We start from the raw sequence: 21,291 nt of genomic DNA, 5'->3' as shown, positions 1-21,291 counted from the left end.
CTGATACAAAGGTTTTTTAGTTTGTTTGGTCAAGAATTTGAGTGTATTAGGAAACAGCCACACAGAACTTTCATCTGAGAAAATCACATTGTCCCAGTTAAAATTTCTATGCTGTAAGCACCAGTTCAACCTTCGCTCCTTTTGTTCAGGTTTCATGATCGGTGATGGAATTCCTCGACTTTTCTGCCAACCCATTGTATGCAGCTCAGTTCTAATTGTCTCCTTACAGACAGCCACAGTTCCTCTATCAATCATATCCAGCCTTAAGTTTTCTAAACTCCTTCGTTTGTTTTTAGAAACAAGAATACCAAGCTGCCTCCTGTCACCGACAGTCAATTTTCTGGGCCTACCTGCGCCTCCCTGGTGCTCAATGCCATATCCATTTGCAATATTTTTCAAAACACGATAAACAGTGGACAAAGGGATGCTTGTTCTACTTGAAATCACTTAAGCTGATCTGATGTCCTTGTTATAATACTCTAAAATCAACTTCCCCTTTTCTAAATCATCCATACTGAGGATCACTGAAAATGTCGTCTGCTAGCAAGTAAACAAAGGGGAATAACTCTTCACAAACTAATGAAAAAGGATTAACGGAGTTGTCTCTCTTGAATGAAACCAAGCACTTGATAGCTGGTCAAGGTTGTTTATACTAGAAATCCAATTGAACATATTCCTAAAATTCTCAATAATTTCTGGTCATACTATATCAAAGACATTTGCAAATGGGAGCGTGAGTGAGTGAGTTTAGTTTTACGCCGCTTTTAGCAATATTCAGCAATATCACGGAGGTAGCCACCAGGAATGCGCTTCACTCATTGCACCCTTGTGGGGAATCGAACCCGGGTCTTCAGCGTGACGAACGAACCCTTTAACCTTCAGGCTACCCCACCGCCCCAATTTGCGAATGACTCCTTGTCTATAAGACTTGCGATCATAAAACCATCCGGGAAAGGCTGGCCGTCATGGTCGCCGTAGCGCTAAGATGTTTTCTTGGGACGGGGCCGTTGTCATTGACAACGTAATCTGTGACAAGATGGATTTCAGCGCAGTAGGGGCTGAACTACAACACATGTTAGGTCTGTAAGCAAGTAATAAGGGTGTAGCAAGCAGGTGTATTTAAACAAGGCGTGAGCGAGGGTAAGGTACGATGACGTCAATCAGACAACGGTTTTTGGTTTTCCAGCGTCTACTGAGTTTAATAATTAACACAGTCCAGGTTAACAATTAGATTAAGCGCAAATAAAAGTATCATGTAGTAATAGGTTACAGATGGAGTGACATGGGACGATGGAGAGCCAAATGAGGTCATGTTACACATGATTAAGCGCCATGAAATGCAATGTAAAGTCCGTGCGAGACGAAGTCTCATAACACATGACTACGTATCATGTCAGTCGATACATACATACACACATACATACATACATACATACATACATACATACATACATACATACATACATACATACATACATACATACATACATACATGCATACATACATACATACATACATACATACATACATACATACATACAAATATTTGTAAAGCGCTTTTTATCAATGTAATTGCTCAAAACCGCTATCTGAGTCGACTTTATCCATGTTCAGAGGTGAATAGGTGCGTCTTGAGTCCACTTTTAAAATTTGACAGTTCTGTTTCGGAACGAAGGATGGATGGTAAATTGTTCCAGAGGAAGGGTCCTGCTCTAGAGAAAGACCTGTCCCCATATGACTTAGTTGTAGTTTGTGGTATTTCAAGGAGAGACTGGTCCCTTGAGCGGAGTGATCTGGTTGGGTGATATGGTGTCAGGAGATCCGAGAGGTATTTTGGAGCTAGACCGTTTAAACACTTGAAAACAAGGAGCAGGATTTTGTAGTCGATTCTGAAGCGATTTGGAAGCCAATGTAGAACTTTGAGGGCAGGAGAGGTGTGTTCAGTACTTTTAATTTGACAGATCAATCGTGCGGCTGAATTTTGTGCCTTCTGTAGCCTGTAGAGGACTTGTTTTGGCACACCAGACAGCAAAGAGTTACAATAGTCCAAGCGGGATGTTACATATGCTTGAACTAGAGCTTGTGCAGATTTCAAATCCAGGTATCGACGGATCATACCAATGTTGCACAGATGGAAATAACATTGGCGACAGACATTGCGAACATGGGGTTCCATGCTGAGGGCAGAGTCAAAGATTACACCAAGATTGCGAACACGTGGGCGCATTTTTATTGCAGATTCACCGATGCAAAACTGTGGAAGCAGAAGATTTTTCTGAAGTCGAAGAGGGTGGAACACAATGAGCTCAGTTTTATCATCATTTAATTTAAGATAGTTCGATGACATCCAACTCTTGATACAATCAACACATTCTTCTACTCTTGAAAAGGAGAACTTGGTTGAAGATGCGTCAGATGGCTTGAAGGATAAGTAGACTTGCGTGTCATCAGCATAGAGGTGCATACTTAAGTTGTAAGACCCTACAATTCCACCGAGGGAAGATGTGTAGCATGTGAAAAGTAGGGGGCCTAGGACGGAGCCCCGAGGCACTCCAAGCTTCAAGTACGTTGCCTCTGACCCTTCACCCTGGATGACAACTCCCTGCCTTCGGTCTGTTAAGTAGGAGACAAACCACCTTAATGCAATATCTTTGACATTGAACCTGTTTTCAAGAGTAGCACAGAATGGTCAACAGTGTCAAAAGCAGCTGAGAGATCCAGCAATACAAGAATGACCGCTCCATCGGTGTCTATGCCTCTTAAGATGTCGTTCTGAACCTTCAGCAACGCAGTTTCCAAGCTGTGGAAGTATCGGTAGGCAGATTGGCACTCTTCATAGAAGCTGTTTCTGCTCATATGGTCTCTGAATTGAGAAGCAACAATGCGCTCAATCAGCTTAGAAATGAATGTTAAATTGGATATTGGTCTGTAGTTTCTTAACAGTTCGTGATCGAGATTCTTCTTCTTTATGAGGGGAGAGATAATTGTTGTATCAGGCATTATACCTTGGCTTAGCGAACTGTTGGTGATATACGTCCAGATAGGAAGAAGAGATTGAATGGTTTGTTTCAAGAGCCACGTTCGTAATGGGTTAAGCAAACATGATTTCGCTGGACATTTGGAGACAAGTTTGGACATTTCATCTTCCGTCACAGATCTAAACGAGGACAAGGAAAGGGAGTTCGTGATTACTGGAACTTTCGCGGCATCATGGTGATATTTGAAGGATTAGCGTATGATGTTGATCTTGTAAGTGAAGAAGCCCGAAAACCGATTAGCCAGTTCATCAATAGATGTGTGAGATGGGAGAACAAGAGAGTTCCTTTTAAACAACAAGCTGTTGGCAATTCTGAACACTTCCTTCTATCCAGTAGCTGTATTAATGGCGTCTTTATAGAAGTTTGATTTTGCAGCCTCAAACAGTAATGCTAATGCATTACACTGTTCACTATGCATCTGGTTGTGGATGGTCAATTTAGTTCTCCTATACTGACGTTCCAGCTTCCGCCTCTGTCTCTTTGCAGCACGGATGTTATCATTATACCACGGAGACTCCGGATGGGTTGTGATGGTACAGGTTTTGACAGGTGCATGTTGGTCCGCTACCTGTCGGAGAAGTGAAGCGTACATGTCCACAGCGCCAGAAACAGACATGCCTTGGTAACTGACACATGCTGTTGATATATCTTCACCGTGAGACTTAATGTCAACGTTTTTCTATTTCCGGTACGTGACAACATTCCTCGATCTTTTCTTGACTCTGATGTTCACAGTAAAGATGATACATGTGTGGCCTGACTTGACTGAGTGATCAAAGGTCATGTGTTTTATGTCCAGTTCCTGCTCACGGACGATCACCAGATCCAGAATATGACCCCTAGAATTGGTTGGTTCACTGACATCTTGTATGAGACCATGGGTATCCAGGATATAGAGCCGACGTTTTGCGTTAGCATCTTCAGGATTGTCAATGTGAAAACTGAAATCCCCACACTAACAGTTTTCCATTAACTGTGTTCAGTGTATCCAAGAGTGCAGAGAAATTATCAAAGAACATGTTTCCAAAATTAGGGTGGCCTGTAAAGCACCATAACATTTACACACTGAATTTCAGTTACGAACTGAATCGGTAGTAGCTCGAATGAATCAAAGTGTCTAACATCAGTCAGACGAGGCATTTTTAATCTATCATCATACACAACACCCACGCCGCCACCTCGCCAGTTAGATCGGGTACGTGAGAAAGTTTGTATCCATCTGGAACAAGTTTGTTAATTGACAAGGCATCAGTTTCATCACTTCTTTTTAACCAGGTTTCTGTAATAGCCAAAACATTTAATTTACTATCCACATAAGATCATGAATTGTTCGTGCTTTGTCATTTAAAGGTTCACATGTCTTTACAGGTATGGCATTTTACAGTCCAATGTTAAGATTGTAATTTTTTATGTCGAGAGAATATCCGTAGAAATTGAAGACTTCCATTTATTTTGTCCTCCTCTGGAACCACGGCGTGTTTTCTTAACTCTACAAATACCCAGACTTCTCAAGGTATAAAGAGTTTCAAGTTGAAGTTTAGTCGATGGAAGTCTTCATGGCGTAATAAGGTCACTTTACGCATGATGAAGTATCATGAAAGTCGATGTAAAGTCAAAGTAATCGTTTCTCGAGTGTTCAGGTAACAGACTAGGGACATCAAACTTTATGTTAACTCTAAATTCAATTCAGTGATTAGGCAACCTGGACATAAGTACATACCTCGGTTCACGACTTTATTGTCTAAAGCAAAAGCTTTGAGCAATTTCAGATTCATGTGGAAAGGATAACTGCATTATGATATTTTCCCACAAACACCACTGACTTCAAAATAACGACTTTATATCCCGTTTGTGCAATTCTACATTATGTGTATCAGCATCTTGTGCGGATCGCCTCCGTATTGTAGTGGTTAGAGCGTCCGCCAACCGCGTCCCCAACCGCGTCGTACCAAAAGACGTTAAAATATGGTACTTGTTGGTCCCTGCCTGGCGCTCGCCATTAATGGGTACAACAAGGACTGGTCGGCTCGGAGTCAGTATAATGTGTCTGAGTGTGGGGTATTCATGCTTCACTGCGGCATGGTATCTCAGTGGGCTAGCGCTATAAAACCAGCTTCAGTCTTGGCTAGTACAAGCAGCCGCACATACACATACACACTCATGCACGTCGTCATATAAGCGAAATATTCTCAAGCACGACGTTAAAACCCAATTCCACCACCACCACCACCAGTATCTTGTGCAACGTATACTAACCAGTCGTGTCAACTCATTACCGGGGTAGGTATTTACATAAGCACATCTTGCCTTTTAACCGATCCAGATTTCTTTTGAAATAAAAATATGTTTAAACCCTGTATATGCCTCCATAACCAATGCCTATATGAAAACCCCAAAAGCACAGAAACAGAGATGAATTCGTATCTAACCAGCCTAATATTTCACTCATTGAACGACGAGCAAATATTGATAGCAATAATTACAAGACCCTTAGAAACTTACGAGACACCCTGTCACGATAGACCCCTTGTACAAGAACAGGCCTAGGTGTTATAATCATCCTGGTATTTCTCTGTCATATCGACTAAGTAAACTCTCGATAAGAGACCCATTATCGCTCCACCGTCCGACTGTGTTTGCACTATGTGTGTACCTATTTGTAGCCAGCACTGCTCTAGGCAAATGCTCCGAGGGGCACAGTGTAACCAGTGTGTTCTGATTGTTATACCTATTTTGTTATACCTAACGTTTGTTCTTTATTGTTATACCTGCCCATACGATGGGTGCAGCTGGTAGCCATTCGATCTTCACATCGGCGACCAGGTTCGGATCATAGAGCCCCACCATCTGCACCTCACCACCTGTAAATGTACACAGAAACACTTAGGAGTTTAGTTTGTAAATAGACAATGTTATTGGTAATTTCCCTTGACATTATCTCCGGACCACGAGCAGCTGCGAGGCATACATGTTCGTCAATAAAGAAGAAATCACTGACGATTGACCATATTTTGAAGTCTTAAAAACAATGCATGTACATCGGACAAACGGGATCACAGATTCATTCCTGTTCTGGGGCGGTGGGGTAGCCTAGTGGTTGAAGCGTTCGCTTGTCAAGACCCGGGTTCGATTCCCGACATGGGTACAATGTGTGAAGCCCATTTCTGGTGTCCACCGCTGTGAAATTGCCGGAATATTGCTAAAAGCGGCGTAAAAACATACTCACTCACTCACTCACTATCCTATACTGTCTTCGGTGTATCCATCCATCCATCGATCGATCTATCTACACATAATTAATGCCCGAAGGCGAAGGAAAAGCAAACAAAGCTAGGATAAAAGCAGAAGCACTACCTAGGACGACACCGGGACGTAAGAAAATAGATATAGCTTAAGGAGTATTTTAACGAAAAATTATCAACCTAATCTACACGTCAAAGTAAATTTGCGGAAGCAATTCAAAGGTAGATAGTTCATTTTGTCCCCTGATGGAGTAGATAGTTACTCTGGTTCTTACATTTCAAGCTCTAAAGTACGTTAATGACGAAGCACATCTGTGACTGATTGAAATAAACACCTGTATGTTTCCGCATACGACGGCCTTGCTTTGATCGGTTAGCGATAACACGCTGCTATTGATTGACAGTCGTTGCTTTATCGCATCATTCAAACAGGACACGGCCGTGCATCAAAGATGGTGATTGTGTGCGGAGATAATGAACGGGGTGTTGGATAGCACCTGCAGAATGAAATGCGTTTCTTCTTGCAATCTAGAAGTAATTATCTTTAATAAAGATCTTAATGAACCGTTGCATTGAGACGCCAGCAGTATCGTGAAATTACATTTCTCATTGAATGTATAATGCTGCGGTAATGAAAAAAAAATGATAGTGACATCTCTTAGCAGTGTTTATATAATTGTTTCCATGGTAACCAAACACATACACGTTCAACGTGCAAAAGGGGCAGGGGGGTATCCTGGTGGTTTTATAAATGGCGTTCGCTCGTCACGCCAAAGACCCGGGTTCGATTTCCCACATAGGCACAATATGTGAAGCCCATTTCTGGTGTCCTCCGCCGTGATAGTGCTAGAATATTGTTAAAAGCGGCGTAAAAGTAAACTCACTCACTCACACAAAGATAAAATGTAACCGTATGCAGCAAGAATGAAATGTACCCTGCATACTCCAAACCCAAATTTCAAAACTCGCAGTGTCATACTTCATTATTTGAAAAAAAAATAATAGTAAAAATATTCTCTGATATGACATGTAGTTTCCATAACCTACTAAGACATGGGCCGTGACTATAATCACAGTCGCACTCGTATGACCATGACGCAGCGCATATACTGCCACGAACCAGTCTGTGTAACGTGATGTGTAGCTTACGACACACTACGTTCTCGCGGTATGGATTCTTACGGGAGAATGTACGTACGCACAAATCATTGACGTTACAAACAAAGACGAGGATAAATAAATCGATCGATTATCACAACGTTTGTATTGATTCCTCGCTTTACCTACAGGCTGGGTGACTGTACTGTATGTATCTTGTTTGGTGCCCTATATGAGTGGATACACGACGAAGTCATGAATACAATATTGAATGTTTGAATCAAACAAATGAAATGATTGTTTGAAATATTTGTAAATATTTAATATGTCAATGAAATATGCGAAGAGGACATATGTTATCTGAGATTTGAAACAAGCGTTGTTGAGTGTGTTCTTTGTTAACAGCAAATATCCCGACTGATTACATGTACATCCACTCAACTCATGATCAGGCTGAACACTATTCTATCTTGAGTTGACTTTATTGTCAATGACTGAACTCATGATTACCCTGAACACGATCTACCTTCAGTCGACATTTTTCACAAATACTGAACACATGATCACCCCGACAATATTCACTCTCACCAAACTCACCCTGAACACGATCTACCTTCAGTCGACATTTTTCACAAATACTGAACACATGATCACCCCGACAATATTCACTCTCACCAAACTCACCCTGAACACGATCTACCTTCAGTCGACATTTTTCACAAATACTGAACACATGAACACCCCGACAATATTCACTCTCACCAAACTCACCCTGAACACGATCTACCTTCAGTCGACATTATTCACTCTCACCAAACTCACCCTGAACACGATCTACCTTCAGTCGACATTATTCACAAAGACTGAACACATGATCACCCCGACAATATTCACTCTCACCAAACTCACCCTGAACACGATCTACCTTCAGTCGACATTATTCACAAAGACTGAACACATGATCACCCCGACAATATTCACTCTCACCAAACTCACCCTGAACACGATCTACCTTCAGTCGACAATATTCACTCTCACCAAACTCACCCTGAACACGATCTACCTTCAGTCGACAATATTCACTCTCACCAAACTCACCCTGAACACGATCTACCTTCAGTCGACATTATTCACAAAGACTGAACACATGAACACCCCGACAATATTCACTCTCACCAAACTCACCCTGAACACGATCTACCTTCAGTCGACATTATTCACAAAGACTGAACACATGATCACCCCTGACAATATTCACTTCACCAAACTCACCCTGAACACGATCTACCTTCAGTCGACAATATTCACTCTCACCAAACTCACCCTGAACACGATCTACCTTCAGTCGACAATATTCACTCTCACCAAACTCACCCTGAACACGATCTACCTTCAGTCGACAATATTCACTCTCACCAAACTCACCCTGAACACGATCTACCTTCAGTCGACAATATTCACTCTCACCAAACTCACCCTGAACACGATCTACCTTCAGTCGACAATATTCACTCTCACCAAACTCACCCTGAACACGATCTATCTTCAGTTGACAATATTCACTCTCACCAAACTCACCCTGAACACGATCTACCTTCAGTTGACAATATCCACTCTCACCAAACTCACCCTGAACACGATCTACCTTCAGCTGACAATATTCACTCTCATCGAACTCACCCTGAACACGGTCTATCCTGAACATAGCCACGGGGTCACCTTTCTCATTAAATGCCACTTGACCCCTGACCCCTCTGTATTTGACATTCAGCATCTTGGTCCAGATAAGGAGGCCAAGTTCTTCATCACTGTAGGCAAAGTCTTCGAGCCGTTTGGGGTTCCCTTGAATAAAAACAAATATAGACATTAATGTAATCATGCTAAAAGTGCTATGGTAACACGTCCCATTCAACAGAATTCCATTTCCCAGAAATACATCGTCATTAAATATTTTCGACAAAACAAACAGTTAACAACGTTGTAATTATTTTTGTTTTCTTCAGCAATCCAAGGTCGCCATAACAGCCAACTGACGGAAAAGACCCAAGTCCGCTGACTTGGTTAATGAATGTCATTGTATCCAATGATGTTAATGACTGGATTATTTACAGACCGCCTTCATATACTGCAGAATTAGATGGGCCGACACGCAAGCCGTTTGTGAAGAGGTGGCTCATTACAGCATATACCGCTTCATGTTTGTCTGGCAGCCTGCCTTACATTTGTTAAGGTTTCCGTCAAAGTACCAACTTAGGTCTTTAATGGAATGACGTGTTTTTGCTGTTTGAAACAATTTTAAGGTTTCGAGACAACAGAGTTGACCTTCGTCCACATCTGTACCAACCGAAATATACTAGCAAAGATGTAACTTATTCTTTAATTCCTCAGACGAAGCAAAGTTATGTCCTTCATAAAAAAAGGGTCGATTATTTTAGGAACATAATGGACATGGCTAAAGAAAGTAAAAACCCTTACATATGATATTAAGTATACAGTACTTATTGTTGCATACGTTAAAACAAGAATCTGTAAACAGTCGGCAGAACCTTGTAAATGTAATGTCCAAACACAACGATGGTATCGAGATCACATACATCACCATCGAAGAACCACGAATTGTCAGTTAGATTTTTATCCATCAAACATTTGTGTATTGTCAACGTATATGCCAGAGGGGAAGAAAACGAGGACACGAGGTGTCCCGACTGTACAAACGAGGTGTCACGGTGTACTTTTCAATTTCAAATTGTGTTCAAGTTGTGTCTGTAGCGTGTACAATGTAATGTAGTGGCTCAAGTTGTGTCTGTAGCGTGTACAATGTAATGTAGTGGCTCAAGTTGTGTCTGTAGCGTGTACAATGTAATGTAGTGGCTCAAGTTGTGTCTGTAGCGTGTACAATGTAATGTAGTGGCTCAAGTTGTGTCTGTAGCGTGTACAATGTAATGTAGTGGCTCAAGTTGTGCTTACAGCATGCACAATGTGTTTTTGATGCAGAAGTTGTGACAACAGCGTGCACAGTCAACATAGTGAAGTTGTTTAAGGTGTCTCCAGAGCGTATATGCACGTGAAGATCCGGTTAGAATTGATCTTCAATAACCCATGCTTATCGTCAGAGGCGACTGACGAGATCGGGTGGTCAGGCTCACTGACGTAGTTGACAGATGTCATCGTATCTCAATTGCGTAGATCGATGCTCATGCTGTTGATCACTGGATTATCTGGTCCAGAAGTTAGTTGCCTCTTACGACAAGCTTGAGTTACTGAAGATCAGTTCTAGCCACGGGGATAGACGATGAGGAGCAGCATTGCCCAAACCACATCAGCGTAGGACATCAACACACAGAGCATCAGCATGTACAGGACATCAACACACAGAGCATCAGTATGTACAGGACATCAACACACAGAGCATCAGCATGTACAGGACATCAACACACAGAGCATCAGTATGTACAGGACATCAACACACAGAGCATCAGCATGTACAGGACATCAACACACAGAGCATCAGCATGTACAGGACATCAACACACAGAGCATCAGCATGTACAGGACATCAACACACAGAGCATCAGCATGTACAGGACATCAACACACAGAGCATCAGCATGTACAGGACATCAACACACACAGAGCATCAGTATGTACAGGACATCAACACACAGAGCATCAGCATGTACAGGACATCAACACACAGAGCATCAGCATGTACAGGACATCAACACACAGAGCATCAGCATGTACAGGACATCAACACACAGAGCATCAGCATGTACAGGACATCAACACACAGAGCATCAGCATGTACAGGACATCAACACACAGAGCATCAGCATGTACATTGCGATTTCAGAGAATAGATTTTAAGCCGCCTTGAATATTACCTGTGCAAAGCTATCTCAACACTCCAACACTCCAACCCTCCAACACGGCCCTCGTCTCTTTGCGAGGATTAAAGATTAAAAAAATTAAATGAGATGACTCCAGACTCGACTGTGAAGCATTTCGAGTCGGGGGTCATCTCAGTTTATTTTTATCTTCAATCCTCGCAAAGACACTCTATGCCCTAACAAGGTAGCGTTGTGTACAACGGTATCCGGTGATACCATTCTGGAGTACATGAAGAATCGTCTCCACACAATAAAAACATGTTGGAAATCGAAACCAAAAGACAAGTCAGTACGTTAGCTATTAATCTACCCACAGGCTATATGAGAAATTATTTTGTTTACAATACATGTACATATTTACATTGTAGAGTTCTACTCCTTCTTGTATGTGTTTTACCATGCTTTTAATATTTTATCTTTTAGCATCACTTGTATACCACCTGTATATCACCACACAGTATTATATATGTGAAGCGCCTTAGAGTGTTTTTAAATAAGCAAATAAGGCGCTATAGAAATCGTTTGTATTATGTTTTACAGATTAAAGATGAAAATGCAGCAGAGAGGGTTCGGGTGATCCTGGCACAGTCAGGATGGTAAGGCTCATCATCAGCTCAGGGCCCTCGCCCCCTCTACACGCAGCCCAGACAGCGAATGGGACTTCTCCCAGGAAACACTGCCTAGTCGAACCCACCAAGAACTTTCCGGAGAATATGAAGGCTCCCCAACACTGCAGTCTTCTGCATTACCCAGAGTGTCAGAAGGGCTGTGCTCCCGGTGGAGAACCCGGGCACTCTCCTGATCTGCGCCAAGAGATCAGGATGTACCAAACCAAGGGCACCGAGAACAATGGGGAGCCTGACGACAGTGTACTTGGGATGCAAGCGAGACATTTCAAAGGCAAGGTCCGCATATTTATCACGCTTTTCCTGAATCTTGCCAGTCAAATTGCTGTCAAAAGGGACAGAAAATTCAATGATATAAATATATTCATTGTCTTTATCAAAAAGGACAAGATTAGGTTTGTTGGCAGGAATTCTTCTGAGGTTGTATATGGTCCTATTATTATTATTATTATTATTATTATTATCCCATGAAAATAAATCCGCATTTCTCTCACCAGTATCAATAAGTTCCGTGAGGGTGTCATTGAGAGCTAAAGCCAGGGCCCAGATGGAGTCGTATCCCATGGGTGCGGCCTTGGTGCCAGGGTAGTTGACGTTGTTGGTCCTGTTGGCGTATATAGCCAGATACTGTGAGGGGGTGATGCCGGAGATAGCGGGGATCTCTATAGGGCTGATGTAGAGTCTGTCGACAGCGATATAGCCTTCTACTGCTCGCGACATCTCCTCCGGCGTACAGTCCACGCTGGCGTCGGGAACAAGCCACCAGAAGTCGTCGAACCAGCCGTTGATCACCCAAACGATCTTACTGCCGTAAAGTCCCACCTTGTAAGCCTGTGTGTGAGAGGAAGGTGTGTTAGTCCTTTTGATTCAATTATAAACTTTTCAAATTGAGTGAGTATGGTTTTACGTCGGTTTTAGCAATATTCCAACAATATCACGACAGGGAATCCAGAAATGGGCTTCACACGTTATAACCACGTGGGGAATCGAACCCAAGACTTCAGAGTGGCGAGCGGACGCTTTAACCGCTAGGCTATTCCACCGCCCCTCTTAGATTAATAGAACGTAGAAAATAAAGTGGAGTGGGTCTAAGATATATATGTGTTACTATGTGAAAGTGAACACTGAGAAGGAATTTGCCGCACACAGACCAAGGAGCATAATCGGAGTGCAACTTGGATTCGAACCAGCACAACCGGATCCTATTACGGCAACTCCGAGGAACAAATGGAATATTTATGTGATCATTGTTTCGACTCGTCATAACCTAACACTGATCCCATGTTGTACAATACCAAAGCCAGAGATCACTTTCCACAGCAGGATTAATATTGCAGCTGCTTGTCGTCAAGGCTATATAAATCCTTTTTATCTTACTCTGGTCGGACCTGCAGTGTATGACGCGGGGTTTAGCGTCTCATATACATCCATCTTTCGTTACATTATAAATGCAGGTGCTATCCCAATGTCAACGGTGAAGACCCTGTGGTACATTCCAAGCTACAACCCGCCGTGACTTTGCTGGAATGTTGCTAAAAGGCGGCGTAAAACCATATTCAGTCACTCAGTTCAAGCGACAAATATATCCATCAGATGCCAATAAGCAGATACATTATATTTGTATCAGCTTATATGTTTTAGCAGCCTTTGCATAATGAATGAGTGGGTGAGTTCAGTTTTACGCCGCTTTTAGCAATATTCCAGCAATATCACGGCGGGGAACACCAGAAATGGGCTTCACACATTGTACCCATGTCGGAAATCGAACCCGGGTCTTCGGCCTTACGAGCGAACGCTTTAACCACTAGGCTACCCTCACCGCCCCTGTGCATAATGAGGTCAAAATGACATGTGGTTGACGTCATGAACAACGATCCACGCCGTCGCAGTACGGTGACACGTTTAGTCAGTCAAATATTACGCATAGTAATCCCCGCGGAATGATGTTAAATGTTTCCTGAGATACGGTGACACAAAAAGTAAGTCAAGTATTACCGCTTTGGAATCCCCCCGGAATGATGTTAAATGTTTCCTCAGGGGATACCTGCATAATGCAAGCCATCTCACGATGCACCTGATTGACGAGAATGGTAACACATAGGCTCATTGTCTGCGTTTCCTGGTATGTTAGTGGATCGGCAGAAGAAATAATATTGATGATACACTCGTCACAACAACGACGGGACTGGCAGACACCCTCACACTTCTGGTTGATAATGGTGTCATCTTGACACGTGACCAAATCTCATCCGGGATTTCCTGTCCTGTTCCATGTCCATCAATGTAGCAATGTTTAAATCCCCAAAGATAACATTTGGTTTCATAAACATGTGTTCACAAAAGAACTTGTAAAGTGCTACTATATATATATTGCTGAGGTATGTCGGTCAGTTAAATATAGAACTGCAGTGCCAAAGAATATCCAGAACATAGTCTTGACTATGCTCAGAAACAAATTCCACTTTGGTGGCAAGCTAGCTGTGAATATTATAAGAATGGATCACTGAAAATCAGTGATGACACCAGGTGTCCACGAAGGGTAAGCATGTCCAGCCCTTCGGGAGCACCCGCCATTCACAAAATTCACCAATAATTGAAGTTTTTTTTGTCTGACGAATCATCCAAAATTGGCATGTACGTATCATGTTTGATGTTTATTAGGGGCACTTACTTGCTTTGTTGAATGCTCCTTCTTAGGAGTCGAATGATCTCAACACAATACTAACACTTGAATATAAAATTTACAACATATAACAATACATTTATCAATTTTGGCGTACTTTGTGACTCAATTGTTGCAGAGAGAATTCCCCAGATGAAACCGAATAAACATTATTTATAATATACAAATGTTATCATATTGAAACGCCATCATTTAAAGATTTTAAAGACTATTTGAAGTCAACCTAATGCTGTGTATATGTTGCTTATTTGCAAAGTTTTTATACCTCACAAAACACCTGTCGTGCCATGTTTTCGTAAAAACTGCCCACAATGATCCGCACATCAGCATCCTGCAAGAAAAATAAATGTCTTTTGAATAACGTCCGGAAACGTTTTTGGGTCATTTGGTTTAATACCTTTTCTGTGCGTTTTAAAAAAACATTTATCATGGGAGGTTGAAACGTTAAGGTTTTATTTTGAAAATTCAAGGTGTTTTGTTGACATTTCAAGTTAATGAGCAACCTCGGAGTACGTTTATATCGTTGACAGGTTTCGTTAGTCCTTTACAGTGGTTCATTACAAACGTTCTTGGTAAGAGCAATTTACATTTCAACAAAATATCTTGAACCCCTAAAATATTTTTGAAAAAAATAATAATAACAAAAATACAAAAATTAATAAAATAAATAAATATATGAATATATGATTGAATGAACGATTAGACAAAAAAAACCAAAACAAACAAACTAATAAACAAGTAAATAAATGGCCTTAAAGTTTTCCATATAAACACATACACGTCATGTAAGTAGATGTTACAAACGAATCTGTCTGTAAATAGTACCTAATGACATAGACTCTGCGATGACATCAATGGTGTTATTAGGGATAGGTATCACAAGTAATAATTCATGTTTATTATTTTCAGTAAGTTCCCAGTCGATAGCTCAAGGCTTACTGTGAGACAGCATCAATGGACAAGGACAAGGGCCATTAAGATGGACGTGGTCGTTAACCTGTTGATGGACTTTCAGATATTTTCAATTACTGTATTCTGAGAGCACAAAATGATTTTTTCCTAATGATGATGTGTAGGAGATTATGATGAAGACAAATCAAGTGAAGTGGATGATATACAAACCAAAATTAGGCTTTGTGTCGAGAAGGAGGTAAATTAGACATGCACTCTTTTGCCTCAGGGTGCGTATATCCCACAACCCATTTTTTGCCAGTTTCGTTACATGGTCAAAATGTCATGAGATTTTCAATTATTTGTATATATTGAAATTTCGAGGTCCTTTCGCTACTTTGATCACATATGATAATTTTGATTACTTTTTCGAAATTCCGATTTCTTTGCTGTTATTTTCGCGTCACTTCAAGTATGTTCCATTTACTCGAAATTTTGATGCAATGAAAAAATAATTGAAATTACAAGAATACATTTGAGAAAAAATTAATCGCAGTTACTTTGAAATATCCCAATCAACGACTTGTCAAGAAATGGGAACTAAGGAAAAACTAATTTTAAAAACGACCAAAACCCAAACAAGCACCAAATTTCACTAAAAGAACACTTTATGCTACTTTCATTCTTTGATACAACGTTTCGGACACTGTTCCGGACCCATCATTAGGAACAAAAGAAGATGAAATCCAGAAATTTTTATATGTTCATCAAATAGCATATTCTAAAATGCCAATCAAGCATCTAGTTAATGCTACATGAAAGTGACCCCGATATGTACGTATAATCAACATCACTGTCATGTCACGCCAGGAGACAGTGAGAAAAGGACCCACACATACGTGTAGGGATTCAAACCCGTACCTTTGGCGCAACGTATGAACCAATATGCTACTTACACCCTCTTCTTCATCGTAAGACTTATAAATGTAGGCATTGAAAATATGCAATGCATTTATGTTTGTCAATAAATATCTTACGTGATACCTATTCTCATACGTGAAGGGGCGGTTGGGTAGCCAAGTGGTTAATGCGTTCGCTTATCACGCCGAAGACCCGGGTTCTATTTCCACCATGGGCACAATGTGTGAAGCCCATTTCTGGTGTCTCCCGCCATGATACTGCTGGGATATTGCTAACACCAAGCTCACTAACTCACTTATTCGTGAAACGACGTTGGTAAATTGTACTCTTAATCATACTTACTGACATTTGGTTTGACATGGAAACCCCCAACCACCCCCACCCACCCCGCCACACACACACGCACAGCCCATTTCCTTTCAAAAGAGCAATGCAAATGTAAATGGCAAAGGGAATATGTACTTGTAAGAAACCATTGAATAACATGTCTTCGTCAGTTTATTCATGAACATTGCTGCTCTGTGTTCTGAACCTTCTCTAGATATATCCGTGCCCATAGGTATATCCGTGATTATAGTGAGTGAGTTAAGTTTTACGCCGCAGTCAGCAATATTCCAGCTATATGGCGGCGGTCTGTAAATAATCGAGTCTGGACCAGACAATCCTGTGATCAACAGCATGAGCATCGATCTACGTAAGTGGGATATGATGACATGTGTCAATCAAGTCAGCGAGCCTGACCACCCGATGCCGCTAGTCGCATCTTGCGAGAAGCATGGGTTACTGAAGATCAATGCTAACCCGGATCTTCACGGGCCCGTGACTATAGTGGTATACAGGGGCACCATCACTTTACCCAAAGAGCCTTGATCTGTACTGCTGGACTTCCTGTGATAATCTCAGATCTCACAATTGTCATGTTGGCTTCTTTCAGACGAACCATCAGATCCTCTGTTGGCTGTGAACGAACAGATTTTGTACAAAGATATTTTACTAAGACTTCCACTCACTGCATCATTGCATAGTCGAACTGTATACACCTACCACAGTTAGTTACAACGTTTGTGTTATGATGGTAAACACAATCAATCCAATGTCATTTCATGCGTTGATCAATATTACGCTGTAAGACTAAACATAATCACAATGTATGTTGACAAATAAACGACGACCCACGTGTTTTGGTAACCTGCTACAAAAATCAATATTTGTATTTTCCAGCACGAAATGAACAGGGTAGGTTCATCTTATCAAATATGTCACGTCCAGTAATGGAACGGAACTAGGGTCAAACATCCTGTTTTGTCAATTCCCTGTACGGAAAATGTGAGAAACTCTTGGTTATCAATCTGCTAACCAAACTCGATACTTTTAACAAAGCTAACACTCACACCAGCACCCGGTCACACATCCCCACATCCCATGCCATGCCCTAGATTGTACACTTGGTCAAGAAGCTTCCGTCATGGTAGCAGTATAGCCTGGAGACTTCCGTACAACTGATGGAGTTTAGACGCAACTACCATAGAGATGGACGCGGAATACTTGTCAGATTATAATACGCATCATCTATGCAGACAGATTATTTAATAGAGTCTCACCTCATGGCCATAAAATGATACAGCATAATATACAAAAAGAATACATGAGCCACTCCATTTGGAGTTATGAGAGACTATCTGTTAAAACCATGTACAATGATAAAATACACTATGATATGAGAAGCATAAATATGATTATAAGCATATACATACAGACATAGGGAACATGTTAAAAGCATTAAATATATAACTAGGAATTGTACAATTTTTCCATTATATGCATGTGCTGCTGAATCTTGTTCCCTGAAGCGTCAAGGAATTGGGAGTGGCATTTTTTCAGATATGTATGGTTTTTTAATCGCTACGTTGTCACAATGACATCTGAATGACATGAGTCAATACTGAGAGACAATTCATGTGTAAATAAATTCACTAACACCGGTATAAGATTGAAGGTTTGATTGGCAGTGTGGTGCCATAATGTATGTTGAAACATGAATATTGATTGCAGCGTTAATAGTTTGGATTGTTGGTAATACAGAAAACAATTGTCCCACGTTCGCATTCAAATCAAACCTTTGATTCACCCACACAAGTCCTATATAACTAAAATACTAGAGGCATTTTAGAAGTTGTATAGATGCAGGAAAACTAAGTTCTGTGGATTGTCAACTTCTTTATTGCAACGGTGTTAGTGTCTACACCGAAATGTCCCACTCATTGCAATAGAGAAGTTGACTATACACAGAACTTGGATTTCCTTCAACTAAAATAATGTTCACAGTGGTGCAACATCTAACTAAATTACACACATTCACACTCCACCAATAACCTTTAAATATTATAATGTTGTTGGTTTGATATTTTTTAAATATTTAACACTGCCAAAAAATCAGTTTCCTTGCAAACAAATGTGTGAGCATATTAGTGCCAGATTCTGACAAAAGATCATATACGAAGATGCTGAGACATTTACGTAGAAGATACTTTCACCTACATAAATGATACCACAAGTAGAACGAAGGATTATAACTACCGTCTCGAGTAATAAGACATTAATTCCGGGCCAATTTATATTACCTCTGGCTTAATGAATAATAACCGATTTCTTCTACGCTCTTGATTGGTATGTCTTTATGGAGGTAATTCTCTATGAAGTAAGTGTATGTATTAGCATCCAATGCACGAGCTCGTGGGCCATATCAGTATAAACCGTCAGTACTAGGAAATTAGACTGGAATTTTAACATAGCTTAGATAAACCGAAATGATCAATTTTTTTATGATTGTGTTACATTAAAATGTTGGTAGCATAGTGTTGCACCCGTCTGTTAATGGATCAATATGTATTCCAAACCATTTATATCCTAATGAGTTTAAAAGCCTAAAAACAGCAACGTGGGGCTGTGGCGGCCGACATATGATCAGAAGTGTGATCCACGCTGGACCCTCTTATAACGGCAAGATGAATATACGGAAGTGTGTGATCCACGCTGGACCCTCTTATAACGGCAAGATGAATAGACGAAAGTGTGTGATCCACGCTGGACCCTCTTATAACAGCAAGATGAATAGACGAAAGTGTGTGATCAACGCTGGACCCTCTTATAACAGCAAGATGAATAGACGAAAGTGTGTGATCCACGGTGGACCCTCTTATAACGGCAAGATGAATATACGAAAGTGTGTGATCCACGCTGGACCCTCTTATAACGGCAAGATGAATATACGAAAGTGTGTGATCCACGCTGGACCCTCTTATAACAGCAAGATGAATAGACGAAAGTGTGTGATCCACGGTGGACCCTCTTATAACGGCAAGATGAATATACGAAAGTGTGTGATCCACGCTGGACCCTCTTATAACGGCAATATGAATAGACGGAAGTGCTAATGTTTCTTTAAATAACAAAATTGACTTAGTTTTAAGATTATTCAAAATTCGTGAATGAAGTGGGTCAAACCATTATCACGTCTCCGAGCTATTGTTGTTGTGTCTGTCCCTGAACCAGGAAGTCCCCAGGTATTCTGCACGTGCATTTTGTGCAAATAAAACGGAAGCAACCACAGATCATTAAGCAACATTTAACCCAAATAAAACATCAACCATGCCATGGCAATCAATCAAGTCGGAGAAATCCCACGCATCTGTCAATTTGTATAATTTCTCCATTACGGAAATTAGGTTGAAGAAGGGAAACGTGAACATAAATGGTGGAGAATCATTCAAACTATATAGAGCCGTTATCTAATTGATATGGAGCGCTGATTAACAATTCTGCAGGATCATTCTATGAAGTTTTTTTTGTTGCTTTTTATTATATATAATCTATTTAAAAACCTTGAGTTGGATTATTTGAACCGTTCTAAATGTGCTGTAAAAGTTTAGAAAGACCGAAAAAACCCATCAGCATGCTCACCCAAATAAAATTGCGGTACATGAATAATAACCTTTTTTTTAAATATATATGCTTGCATTAACTATATCAATCGCGACTCGTATCTTAACGAAACAATGTCAGAGTCAGTGAATACACAATGCTTATTGGAAAGTGACAAAGACTTTTTCACTAAAGTATAGATTCTTGTACCATGAACCGCTTTCTTAAAGGCATTGTGTATTCAAAGCTTCGGTTTTGGGAGTCGCGACAGTTTACACATGTCAGAGGGAGTCCGTCATCTAGACTATCAGTTGTCGGTGGTGGAAGATAAGTCTAGATCGCTGACTTTGTGTGTTGACGATTAGGTGCCTTTCTCTGCGAGAGTAGATCCGAAAATATCTTCTATGTCTAAGATAATATTTCAAAATGTGGCACTATTACGATCCAATGGAAAATACTTTCATTAAACGTTTAGCATTTAGTGATTGGTGGCTTTATCAAATGATAACTCATAACTCATATTCGAAATGATGGAGGTCACTCGAAGTCACTGACCACTGAGAAGAGTTCAAAGGACTGGTGCAGCGTGGCGATGTTTGACCAGCCGAATTGTTTGAAGATCTCCACCCGAGCCGGGTTGACATCCACGTCCGGGGAATTAGAACGGACGAAACGTGGAAACCTCTTCTTATCGGATAGGGATGGGGAAACAGACACGTACGACATCTGGAAAGAAGGGGTAGTGTTAATAATAACTGAAAATACATCTACTAATACAGAAACCTGTTCTCCACTCGACAGATTCCCTTGGGCTCTGTTTGGATTAACGAGGTTCCGCCGCTTATGTGGGGCGGTGGGGTAGTCTAGTGGTTAAAGCGTCCGCTCGTCACGCCGAAGACCCGGGTTCGATTCCCCACATCGGTACAATGTGTGAAGCCCATTTCTGGTGTCCCGCTTCGTGATATTGCTGGAATTTTGCTA

The 21,291-nt window shown here is 41.0% G+C and overlaps 1 protein-coding gene across 1 annotated transcript; it reads right to left on the bottom strand.

The window, feature by feature from the left end:
• Positions 1–5,780: 5,780 nt before the first annotated feature.
• Positions 5,781–21,036, bottom strand: LOC124271111 (gamma-aminobutyric acid type B receptor subunit 1-like; the record flags this gene model as incomplete). Its single annotated transcript, XM_046706178.1, has 6 exons — positions 5,781–5,899; positions 9,059–9,220; positions 12,389–12,725; positions 14,843–14,908; positions 17,246–17,347; positions 20,866–21,036. Coding segments are annotated over 6 exons (957 nt in total), but the record flags the coding sequence as incomplete, so codon positions are not given.
• Between the last annotated feature and the right edge of the window lie 255 nt (positions 21,037–21,291).

The sequence above is a fragment of the Haliotis rubra genome, unplaced genomic scaffold (genome assembly GCF_003918875.1).
Source record: "Haliotis rubra isolate DU_JTF1 unplaced genomic scaffold, ASM391887v1 Scf1573, whole genome shotgun sequence".
Lineage (NCBI taxonomy): Eukaryota > Metazoa > Mollusca > Gastropoda > Lepetellida > Haliotidae > Haliotis > Haliotis rubra.
Note: the sequence above shows the minus strand (reverse complement) of the source record. Positions and strands in the feature narration are given on the sequence as shown.